The sequence below is a fragment of the Colletotrichum costaricense genome (genome assembly GCF_030867565.1).
Source record: "Colletotrichum costaricense strain IMI 309622 chromosome Unknown Scaffold_22.1, whole genome shotgun sequence".
Classification (NCBI taxonomy): Eukaryota; Fungi; Ascomycota; class Sordariomycetes; order Glomerellales; family Glomerellaceae; genus Colletotrichum; species Colletotrichum costaricense.
This window is the reverse complement of record NW_026848251.1, coordinates 325385-337749: the sequence shown is the minus strand read 5'-3', so window position 1 is coordinate 337749 and position 12365 is coordinate 325385. Positions and strand designations below refer to the sequence as shown.

The window sequence follows — 12365 nt, the reverse complement described above, 5'->3', positions numbered from 1 at the left end:
GTATGCTTGTAGCCATGCAGTTACTTTGCCCAGTTGTCTCCACCACCGCCTCAAGGGGGACATCATTTGCTTTCGGCCATCGTGTCTCTCATTAATGATTTAGATCTTGAGGAGCTTCTTAGCAGTAGCGAAATTACTCACATTAATTTTCTTTTGCCGACTCAAGATTGACCGTACACTAATATTGGCTTTAGAAGAACGATGATAATGCAAGTTCTGGAGTCGGATACACCCGACCACTCAGACTTGGGACACCATACAGCTAATTGACATCTGTATACGTGTCATGGATTTGCGAAATCTCATTTAGATCCGTAGCGGACTTTTCCTCTATGTTCTCGATTAGAATTATAGTCAAGATGGCGTACAGAAGTGTCAAATCTGCGCGGTAATTACATCATACACGAACATACCAATGGTTTTTTTTTTCTTTTACTTAGAGTGCTTCTGTCGTTTGTGATTCACGGCTGCCTGACTCTTTTATGAAGTTCATCAACGTAAACGCTGATAATGCACGCTTCAACTCGACAAACGACGCCTACGCGAGAAGCCTTTATATTCACTCGGTTTGAACCACTGGCCATAGCTAGGCAACCCAAGACAGCCCAGTTCATCCAGCCAGTCAGCGTCTTCGGCACTCTCAAACGTATAGTATCTGGACGGCGTTATTCCAGACTTCGATGTGGAGGCGAATTCTTTGAGAAAGTCTACACTTCGAGTCTTTATCGCCCTAAGCTAAGTCTATTTTGCCATAAGACACAGGCAACGTCATTGTATCATTCAAAACATAAACAGCACTTTCGGGGAGTATCACTGGCTGGACTGCTGTTCTGAAGGGCTATGTACGTTTTGTCTCGAAAACTCAAATCGCGGTCTAGGTGGATCAAGCACCTTTGCCGGAATTGGACAAGTTGCAGAGATTTCATATCATGATGCGCCGGGCAGGCAAATATAGGTTGACTGGAATTTACGACCAATTACACCGAATTGGCATAAACACTACCCAATGGTTCCAGCATGGGAATCAGACAGAAGAAAACATGGTAGTGATTGGCTGTGAAGGGTTCCATTCTGTGTTCTAGAAGCCAACACCTGCATGTTTCAGCGTTGGACGGGTTTCTTCTTGTTTCCCGAGAGACCAAACGGAGCCCGTTTCGGGTAAACGTTGAGCGGCTTTGTAGTGCCGGCATCAGAAGAAAAGAGGAAATGAATTTATTTGAGAAATTGAGAATTACAGATAAACGTTCTTTCAGCTCAACGGCCTCCGATGCCGCCTCTCATGTAGGGTTTTCCTAGCCTTTACCATAGAAGCACCCTCTTTTTGCTTTCTTATCCTGCATGATACGGCAGGGAATGCCGGGAAGATTAGAAGCGGGCGTCAAGTTGAATGATACGAGACGATCATCGCATCAGGTCAGAAATTCGGGTCGAGAATTTTTAGGAATGGACTTAATGACCCGCGAGTAAGGGACATATGTTGGAATTATCATACGCACATTTCACGTTTCTAAAAGAGCCTTATTTTATCTACCTAGCCTCATGCGCAGCGCGTGGCTGGAAATTAAGATTAAGGACACATTAGTGCTTGCACAAGCACTGGACAAACTACCTATGTAAGGGGATATAGACATAACCGGCTACCAGCCTATGCCCCGGCACCGAGGATCTACAGTCCTCCGCACGGAAGTTCCTCCGCATGCTCCGGAACCCACACCGGGATCCTTCTTAATTCTCCGTGACGCGATTCCAAGTCGGGTCTGGTCGCAGATGTAGCTCGACCCCCACCGAGAGTTGCCCCCTTGCAGCCCTTCTGTGGCAGAGCACCGTTGTCCCTAAACTTGAAATAAGCAACAAAGCCCGGTCACCTCGTGGTCCCGAATGCCCCGTACGTGCTCTCGAGCTGCCCTCTCAAGCCTCCAACAACAGAAGGACCCGAGATCACTCCAACTCAAAGCTTCCAAGCCTTTTGCTTCTCCCGTGCTCTCCCAACTGTTAAGCTCCCAGATCGGCGCTGAGATCGTCCGAGTATGCGGTCCATGCGCCGAGATAGCAGCGACAGAAACCTTGCGGGACTGTGCGGCTGCAAGTCCCTTGAAACCAAACACCGCCCATCAGCTGTCACGCCAGCGGGTGTGAGCACAGCGCCCCAAGCTCTTGAGCTCATCTTTTGGTGTCTCGATAGGCGTTTCGCGGGCATAGCCAAGATACGTCCGTCCAGTATGCCTGGTCTACGACACCATGTATTGGGCCGCTTGCCGGCTTCCCTTTTCTTTGAGCTTCCCCGTCCTTAGTTCGTTTAGTTCTTGGAATATTCTCCAGAATTTTATCCAACTAGAACACACCGTATTGTCAGCAGGAAGCTTGTCTCTATAGCGACGAGTGTATCCTCATCCACCATGGCCACCGCCAACGATTCCTTTTCCAATCAGTCCTCCTGGGGACCCCTCGAGACATTGCAGGCATTCCCAAGCCCATTGGAGAAGCCAGTACCATACTTCATCACAGCTTTCTTGCTCTTCGTCTTCTACTTCTCTATACAGCAAGCAGAGCAGGCGCCTCACACAGATCTGCCGATTGTCAACCCTAAGCACAAGTGGGATTTTACCGGGCTAAAAGTCAAGTATGACTTCATCACAAAGGTCCGGAATATCGTGTTGGAGAGGGCGAAAACAAACCCCGATGAGGCCTACCAGGTCTTGACGGACATGGGAGATATGACGATCCTTCCCGCGGTACCCTTTGCCAACGAGATTCGCAACCACGAGGACCTCAGCTTCGACCGCGTTCTTGATAAGGTAGGTATTCTCGTTCGACAAGTTGTGTAGCCCATATTGATTATGGTGTAGAACTTCCATGCCCAGATGCCCGGCTTTGAGCCTTTGAAGGAGAATAACGCGCAAAAGTCCGTCCTCAAATACGTTATTCGCACAAGATTGACCCAGTTCCTTTGTGAGTCAAGGCATTGCTTCACCGAGACCCATCACCCAAGCTAACATACCCGCAGCAAAGCTGACATCTCCCGTTTCCGACGAGACAACGCTGTCATTGACCGACGTTTTGGGAGAGGATAAGGGTAAGAACTCCAGTTTAGCGGCACTGGGATAGCCTGCTAACAGAACACAGAATGGTCCACCGTGGTAATCAAGGAGAACATGCTCAAGGTCGTAGCCCGAGTGTCCACCCGCGTCTTCGGCGGCGAGCAACTCTGTCGCAACCAGGATTGGATCAAGATTACCTCCGAATACGCCCGAACCAGCTTCCTCGCCTCAGAGTTTCTCCGAATGTTCCCCAAGTCTCTACGTAACCTTGCCCACCAGGTCCTTCCCATCTGTCGTCAACTCCAAGCGCAAGTCAAGGAGGCCAGAGAGATCATCAACCCCATTGTGGAGGAGCGCCGCAAAGAAAAGAAGGCCGCTTTGGATCGTGGCGAGGAGGAGCCTGAGTGGAATGACTGTCTTGACTGGTGTGAGGAAGCATCCGACGACGCCAAATCGGACCCTGCGATGATGCAGCTTGGACTTTCTTTCGCCGCTCTCCACACCACCTCTGATCTGATCACCCAGGTGATGCTCGACCTCGCCAAGTACCCCGACTACTTTGAGCCGCTTCGCAAGGAAATTACCGATGTTATTCGCACCGATGGCTGGGCTCGCATGGGTCTCTACAAGATGCGCCTCCTGGACTCCTTCTGCAAGGAGACTCAGCGTCTTCACCCCATTGGCATCGGTAAGTTTCCGCTTGACCTCCCTGATAACTATCACTAATATGAATCTTGTCTAGTTGCCATGCACCGTGAAGCAACCAAGCCCGTGACCCTCTCCAACGGACTGGAACTCCCTGAGGGCAGCCGCATCGCTGTCAGCTGTCAAAGAATGACCGATGGCTCCGTCTACTTGGACCCCAGCCGCTTTGACGGATACCGTTACCTGCGCATGCGCGAGTCCCTTGGCGCCGGAAACGATGGAGCCGCGCACTTTGTTAGCACCTCGCCCGAGCACCTTGGTTTCGGCCACGGTCAGCACGCCTGCCCTGGACGTTTCTTCGCCGCCAACGAGGTCAAGATTATTCTCTGCCACCTCCTTCTCAAGTACGACTGGAGACTGGCGGCTGAGCAGCAGCCCAACACGATCAACTTTGGATTCACTATGGAGGTTGACCCCAAGGCCAAGCTCGAGATCCGGCGGAGGACTGGCGACTTGGGCCTCAAGGCATGAGGGGGTTCCGTGCGCGGCGGTTGGGGACACACGCATCCTCGGGCATACTTGCATGTGTGATTTATTTCTGGTAAGGCATGCATTTCCTGGGTTTCACTGGGCTCATGTAATCAAGGTCGGACGATGGTCATAGCAATGAGCCAAACAAATTGGATTAGCTAGGCGTTGAATGCATTCTTCGAATCATTATATTACCATTTGAACCCTTTCTCTCGTGAAAGACTTGATAAATTGTCAACCCCATCAAGGGTGTTGATAACAATTTCTTGCCCAGTTGTTCGAAAATGAGTTTCGATACCGGGTAGCCTGCCAGCAGGCACAATCGAATCAAATCGCAACATGGTGTCGAGTGATTCTTGTTGGAAACATCATCCCACCTCCGGTCTGCTTCTCGGATTCACGCAAGGATTCATCCTGTCTACGGCCCGCAAGCAAGTCTTTTGCCACGTTGCGCCGACCGGCTCCCTGTTCCGTCAGTTGGACCTCTCAAATACCCCGAAATTCGACACAGTTTACTGGTTTTTGGGCCCCCGTCTGAAGCCATGAAAGGGAGGTCGTCAGTGCATCAACCTTACGCATGATTTGGATGATCGTGTCGCCTCGTTAGACGATCAGCGTCCAGCCGTTGACGCAAAACGTTGGCAACGGCAGTCTTCTCTCGTCAACCGCCATCTTTCTGTGGTTCTAGATCATCTGAGCCCCGCGCTTCTTCCATAGTCCTGAGTTTCGAGTAGTATGGCCGAGGCAATCTTGACATAGCGCCTCGGGGGCCGATCTACAACGACGCTCGACTTATTCTTTCCATTCACTTCGAGAGAAACTTTCAATCTTGAGGACTAGCTGCAGACTTTCCCGATCCGTAGCATAACTTGCCTTACTTGTCTGAAGTATCACACCCAATTCATATCGTCCTTGAACCGTCTGATGCAGAGCTGCTTGGAAATGGCCCTCCCTCTCTGCTAAAGGGGCCGTTTTCGCAAGCCTTCACCAGCTTAACTTAGAAAAACGTGGAGAGGGCTGAGAAATGACTTCTAAATGTGGAAATTCAGGAGAACCACGTCTGAGAGTAACGATCTCGTTCAACGGGATGTCAAGAAGCCAAACAAGGGAATGCGTTACACTTTTGATCGTACTATGACTGCTAGACGCAATCTAATAACCTAAATCAGAAGACCCCTGAGCGATTCCATCTGTTTCAACTCCTCCAGCAGGTCTGTAAAGTCTTTGACTCCGTGCTTTTCGCTCATGTCTTTGAAATACGGCAGTTGCTGCTTGAGCCACGCCTCCTCGTGGCCAGCGTCGGGAATAGCCATCCCGCCCTCCCTGATCGCCAACATCGGCGTAAACACGACCATCAAAAGCCGTTTTGCCTCATCAAACTCGGCCTCTTTACCCGGCTCTTTGACAACGCCGTTCCAGGCATCTTCGATCTTGGCTGCCAGTGCGTCAAAGTCATCTTTCGTGCGAGAAGCCGACGTTCGAACTAGCGCAACGATGCGGTTCGAGTTGCTGGTGTGCGACTTTCCGGCCATGAAGTACGTTCCATCATCGGACTTTGGCTCTTGTTTGATGAAGTTAACATGGACGAAAAAGGCGGGGGTGTTAAAGGTTCTACAATGGAGATTGGTGATGGACAACGCAATGGATTCCCGCTGCTTCTGGGCAAGAGGATAGGTATGGTAAATTTGGTAGAAAGGCATGATGTAGACGCGTTGATCAAAGACTGAAGTGTATCAACGGTGTAGTGTTCAGTGCTGAAGATCAAATAAGGGTATCAGACTTCCGATAACAACACTCTTCAGCGATGCATCGAATGAAGGGATTGACAGGTCTTGATTTCTCGTCAGCACCTCAATTTCATTGATAACCCTAGGCTTGAGCTAGATCAGTAATCTGATTACATCTTATGAGGGGTCTTAAACGTCGAAGCGCGTATATCGACGTCACAACCATCTACTTTGCGGGGTAACACGACCTAGGTCGCTCTACAGCTACATGCAGATCCCGCCGGCCGATCCCGACGCAGGCCGGTCAGTCGGGGACTAGCACGAGACATAATCCTAAGGGTACAGGCGGCGACCCGCAGCCACTGGGCGAAGAATACCTTCCTTCTCAAGATCACTAACCAGATTCGCAAGATGATGATCGCATCCCCTGGCCATTCTCAACGCCATAGTCACTGGGAGATATTCCGTGTGCAGCGACTTGGTGCTGTTGTAAGGAACCTCTCCGATTGGAACCACTACTTCCGGTGCACCGGCCATGACCGGGACTGAAGAGTCGTCAAAGCCCAGCGGCGGTGTAGTTCGGGCCTGGATGTATACATCGCGATAGGATGGCTGGCCCACAGACCAAGGATAGATGTAGAGTCCCTCAGAGCATGACTCGGGATCATGTCGCCCATAACCCTCAGTTTCATACCAAGATCTGAAGAGGGAAATGTTGTGGAGACCTTGTGCGTAGACTTCTTCTGTCGAATGGACCTGGCCCCATTGCCATCTGGCGAGGGGTCCTGGGTTGATATATGGCTGACGCCCATCAAACTTGGCTGCGTAATCCTCGAAGAATGGCTTGCCGAGTTCTTGCCACTGATCATGAGAGACATAGACGCCGTAGGTGAGGTACAGCATCTCGTTGACATCTGCAGGTGCTTCTCCGTGAGTTTCGCTCCAGAGCTGCGTGTAGTTTGCTGGAGTTGACTTGGCTTGTAGGAAGCTTTCTAGCTTTCCTACGAAGCTTGTGATGACCTTGGTGGCGTCCTCGCTGACGTTTTCTCCGGACCAAGCGCCTCCTCTAGCCGTTGATCGGTATAGTGTCGTCGGGTAGGAAGTGTAGTTGGAAGCAAAGTCAGGGTACCAAGCCTGGGTGACCTTGGCCCAGAGGCTGCCACTGCGGGCGAACATTCCGGCGGTATCTGAGACGGGACTCAAGGGGATGACATCCACGAGGGAGATGGCGCCCGTAGAAGGCCGGTTTCCGAAGAGGCCTTGAGATCCCGCCGGACCGCGCATGGAACCACCAGTGTCGCTGCCGACAGCAAGATCAAGCCAGTCGTACGCACCTACTCCAGCTCCCGGGCCGGTGGACGAGCCGCTGGGGTCCTGATACCCGTCACCTCTGGGGTTGAAGGGGGCATGGAGATCAACCCAGTCAGCAGTGGGACGATCACCGTTGGCAAACTGGACAGTGCCCATCTTGCCAACGAGGACAGCACCAAGGTCGATGAGCCGTTGCACTGCTGGTGCAGTCTTGTTTTGTCGTCCGTACAGGTAGAAGTAAGCACGATTTCCACCACTCGTGCCTACCCCCTTGACGTGGAAAATGTCCTTGACTCCGAAGCGGAGGCCGGCGAGGGGTTGCTCCTCGGTCTCATTGTAATACAACCGTGAAGGGACCGCGATGCTCTTTGCCATTACATTCTCGGTAACAGCAGGAAGAGTAGTGAAAGCGCCCTCTTCATCGCTAATTACGCCTTGTACAAAAGCGAGGTGATCATCATCGTACAGCCGGTAGGCTTTGTACACGTTTCCAGTGTGGACCGAGACGAAGTAGGGTCCTCGAGGGAGACTCAAGACAGTTACGCCAGTCGCGACGCTACTTTTAAGGCCATGGATCTCCTTGGATGATAAAACCAAAGAGGTGCCTTGACGTGATAGTTGGGAGGCAAGAGATATAGTACTGTTGGACCCAGCGGGAGCATTGGTTGTGCTTGGGCGGAGATAGATCGCATGTAGAAAGGCAGATTGAAAGACGTCATCCGAGCTATCGTAAGCGGTAGTAAGACTCAGAAACTCCTCCCCTGAAGGGACGCTGCTCGAAGTGTCGATAATAGTAAGTGGAAACAGGTCCTGACCGGGAATCTGTGCAGCTGCAAGCGAGAGACCCGAGGCGTTTGTAGTTTCTATTTGGCCCACAGCAATCCCGCCGGCATAGTATGAGATGCCATTGAAACTCAACACTTGGCCATGATTGACGTAGTTGGCGCTGGCTAGGCGGAAAGAAGCCAGGATAAAAGCGAAGGACCGCATTCTATGAGAAGCACAGCTGCTAGCTGGTGACTATTGCTGGTAAATCCCGGTGCAGTAACGCCGGCACTTGCCTTTCTACTGGGCAACATCGCGACCTGAGTAACTGTCTTATATGTGAGTAGCATCACACAAACTCTTCCAAAGGATTCAACCGCATCATTTCTGTGTGTCACCAACCTTCTGACTATCAAGAACATCAAGATGATAACCCGACGTCGATAAGACGCCGGCCATTCCTTATCAAAACTTGGAGAATCCGGCTTTGGAGAATAGCGTCTTTTAGTGCCGAGAGCGGCCCCAACCTCTCCACATGGTCGGGTCCGAATCCCTGGCTGTGAACGGAGGTAATGGTCTTTATTTCCACGCAGAGTGACATTCTGGCTGTCGGCCAAGGACGACATGGTGCCGATTGTCAGCAAACCACATTGGCGCAGCTCCGCCGCTGTCATCCGTGATGTGCAATTGGTCGCATGAGCATCGGGGTAAAGCCCAACATCCAAGGTGCTTTTCGTTGCATATGATGTCTAGGAGAAATTCTTGAGATAAGAGGGAAGCGAGACCGATCGCCGGATCAAGCCATTGGACGGAGGCTCTGATGCGTAAAGCTAGTAACTACAAGCCTGGCAGATTAGACATGCTCTCGAGATGATCGATCATTGGGGCTGGCCCATGAGTGCGTGTTAGTCTAACAACAAGTTTGAGGATAGTCCGATAGCGGGCGGTCCCATCAATCATCAACGATTACCAATTTGCTTTGCTCTGAGATGAATTTACACAGTCCTCTTCCAAACTTCCCGTCACCCCATTTTCCACTTCTCAGACTCATTTGCAAGGTTGCGCGACCGCATGCTCCAGTATCCACCGTCTCCCCCCTAAGTCCGAGTAGCAAGATCAGAGGCAGACCTTGTAATTTTGTAGATCTGATGGTCACAATTTTCATCATGGATGTGCTCTTCCACAGGATGACATTCCGCAATGTTGTGTTCGTGTTTCAAGCAGGGGAGCTGCCGACCACCGTGGTTGTTCTGCGGGCAGTACTTTGAGTCGTTCTTCAATCGCCAGAGAACAGACTCGTGGAGAACAGCGTCTTTGGGAATGTCTCGCGTGCTGCCTTTGTTGAGCGGGAAACGAACATTTTCCCAGCCACTGTCCTCAAGCTCCCACCGAGTGATGAAAGGCAGCCATTCTGTTGGATGAAGTCAGTATTGTTGTATAGAGGCCATAGATGAAACTTGATCTTACCCATGAGCTTCCACAGGAGCACGCGGAAGAAGCTTGTACCTCGGCCATACGCCAGTGAATCGTGGATGACACCCATCGTCGCCTTATCCTTCTTCTTTGCAAATCGCTTCTCAAAGATTTCGAGGTTCTCGCGCCATTTCAGTGCCGCAACTTCCTCTCTTTGGCCGACAAGCTTCACCTCGCGGATCATCCAAGCAAGCGGAACATCACTCAATTGGAGCCGGTCGCAACCCAAAGCCTTGCTGGCTGCCTTCTCCTTCCGTGTCGTCCAAAAGTTCTTGACGCGCTCCCAGAAGGTCATCTCGATGCCATTGTCGAGCTTGCTTTCAGCAGACGCAGGCCACCCACCACCAACGTCACCGTGGCAGCCCGGGAACCAGACCTCCTTGATGTCTTCATGGTTGTGGTCTGACTCCTTCATGTCTTGGGCCAGGAGAGCTGCCTTGAACTTGACGCGTCGCTCGTCGACTGCTACAGCATGGCGCACATGGTGAGCAGTGCCAACAACAGGCACGGGTACCGGTGCAGTTCGCTCCAAGACAGCGACGGAGTTGACGCAGTCCCAGATGCCGAGGAAGAAGACCTTGATGTTGGACTCCTCCATCTTCCCACAGTGCATCGCCTTCTCCTTGCGGCAGAATGTGTCGCTGAAGGCGGCAATCTCGTCCCTAGCGACTGCGTACTTCGCCCCGTGGGTTGCCGGGTCCTCATCATCGCGATGACCCTCATGCAACGGCTCTTCGTCTTCTAGCTCAGGGGGCGGTGTCGGTACATCTCCATTGGCGGGAGCTTTTTTGTTCTTCTTGTGCTTCTTCTCCTTCTTGGACTTCTTGGGGTGAGACACAATGAAGTCTTCGACCTCCCCAGCCAAGTAGCGCTGGTAGAGACGGTACGCGAAGGGGACCATCTCCTCGTTTCCCTTGCAAAGTAGCCCAACTGTATGAACCATGCGAGCAAGGAACTTGGCAGTGAAGGCGCCACGGCTAAATCCAAACATGTAGATCTTGTCACCCTTTAACGCACATTTGTTAGTCGTCAAGTTCCTCGCCATGCCAGGTAGGTAAGGACTTAGACGTACAGAATCATAGTAACGCATCAGGAACCGGTAACCAGCCATAACGTGAGCATCGAAAGTCGTTCCGATTCCTTGGTCGATGGTCTGCGAGATGGAAGATTTGAATTCGCCAATTACACCCTTGTTAACAGACTCATCATTGATGTCGTATGTGCCGATGCCAGCTAGGCGAGTACATCTGTCAGCGGTGAAACAGTTGAGAGCGTGCTGGTACCAACTTACTCTGGTAGTAATGGTACTGATCAGGATCGTTGCGATCGAGTTTACTCAGAATCTTGACCACATTTGTGTCGGAGTTGGAACCGGTGAAGGTGTTGCCGGTGCCGTCAAAGCACAGAACTAGCTTTCTGGGAGTTCTCTCCTTTTCTGACTCGTGATTGGCATTGCCATTGAGGGTAGAAAAGTCGGCCATAACGACTCTGCGAAAGGAAGGAGGCAACTGAGTATAATTGATGTGGTGAATACTCAATAGAATTGGACTTGTATGCGAGAATAGGGTTGATTGCAAGCCAGAAAAGCTAAACCGGGCTTCATCCGTACCACTGGCAAGTGCCAAAGGCCTCGATATATGTCTTTACATATCGACACCTGAGGACATGTTCGACCATCTGCACGTTCAGCAACTCCCTGGTAATCATCGCAGCGCAGCCGTCAGGTTGCCAATCAAGCCTAAAGCGCGGCATTTCTCGCTAGGTACAGTACTAGAGAATATTGTCTCAAGGCGGCCGAGGGGCGGCGATCATGTTCATCTAGCTTTCATAGGGAGGGGAGAGTACGTCACCACGTCTCACGACATGGGACACGGCATCTGCTCATTCAGTTCAAAAAGACTTGTTCGTGGCTTCGATGCGGCACCGAGACACTCGAACTAATACCGGTAGTAGCACGAAGCCACCGATAGTCAACCTTTTGCAGATCGGTTATCTATACTCGTGCTTTCAATACAGACTGATTTCTTATTCATCCCCATACCATTTGCCGTACAGACCATTTCACCGTGGGAATAGAAATCAGGAATTGCCTTAATTAAGGCTAACAGTCCGCTAGGGACAATGCTCCCTAGTTAAAGAGTAGAGCGGTTGTAACGATTCTTTCTGATTCGCAAATTAGTCCAGCATCGACCAGCAAGGGAAGTCAACCAGTCACCAGTGGCATGTAGTGATTCACCCATGAGCTGATGGTGTCACGCAACGGGCGGACGGATAACTAGCATCCGGGGTGGAATGTCTAGCCACTTTCGACCTGTCGTGCCCCCTGAGACCTCAGCGAGCCGCCCAATACGGAGATATTTCTCATGATGCCTGAGACTGATATGCGATGAGATGCCACCGGTGAGCGCTATGTTGCGGTGAGGGCCAGATTTGTTCGTATCAGGCCAGGATAACCCAGACATGAAGCCAAGCCACCTTTGCCCTAATTTGCTCCTGCGGTAAGGCCAAGAATGATCTGCCGTGTTAGCGAACATTGACCAATAGCGTTGTAGTAAATGAATCTGAATTCATCTGCGGTGAAAGCTCAAAAAGCTCTGCTTTGCGGGGAAAGCATATCAGATAGTATGTCTCAGACCAATCGTAGAGACATGCCCTCAACTCACATGAAATGTCTTGCCTCCTACTGTCCTGTACGACATGCCAGCAACAGGCGATCGGCATGTCATGTACCCTGTCGGCGATCTCCGTCTTCCAATGAAAGAGGTTAGAATATTCATCATGTCCGAAATCCTGCAGGCGGTGCGGCCCGTCCGAAGGACGTTTGGAGCCGTTTGCACCAGCGTGCTACTTCGGGCATCAAACATCACACCCGGCC

General features: G+C 51.3%; 3 protein-coding genes across 3 annotated transcripts; 1 reads left to right on the top strand and 2 right to left on the bottom strand.

Moving 5' to 3' along the window:
• Positions 1 to 2396: 2396 nt before the first annotated feature.
• CCOS01_14951 (cytochrome P450) lies at positions 2397 to 4214 on the top strand (the record flags this gene model as incomplete). Its single annotated transcript, XM_060463093.1, has 5 exons — positions 2397 to 2795; positions 2847 to 2949; positions 3005 to 3073; positions 3124 to 3726; positions 3781 to 4214. The coding sequence occupies 5 exons, from the start codon at positions 2397 to 2399 to the stop codon at positions 4212 to 4214; spliced, it is 1608 nt and encodes a 535-aa protein (XP_060306278.1).
• Positions 4215 to 5374: 1160 nt separating this feature from the next.
• Positions 5375 to 8691, bottom strand: CCOS01_14950 (uncharacterized protein; the record flags this gene model as incomplete). Its single annotated transcript, XM_060463092.1, has 3 exons — positions 5375 to 5937; positions 6319 to 8243; positions 8420 to 8691. The coding sequence occupies 3 exons, from the start codon at positions 8689 to 8691 to the stop codon at positions 5375 to 5377; spliced, it is 2760 nt and encodes a 919-aa protein (XP_060306277.1).
• A 423-nt stretch (positions 8692 to 9114) lies between these two features.
• CCOS01_14949 (uncharacterized protein) lies at positions 9115 to 10971 on the bottom strand (the record flags this gene model as incomplete). The annotated part of the gene is made up of 4 exons (XM_060463091.1): positions 9115 to 9428; positions 9485 to 10496; positions 10563 to 10723; positions 10782 to 10971. 4 exons carry the CDS (start codon positions 10969 to 10971, stop codon positions 9115 to 9117), a joined length of 1677 nt encoding a protein of 558 aa, XP_060306276.1.
• Between the last annotated feature and the right edge of the window lie 1394 nt (positions 10972 to 12365).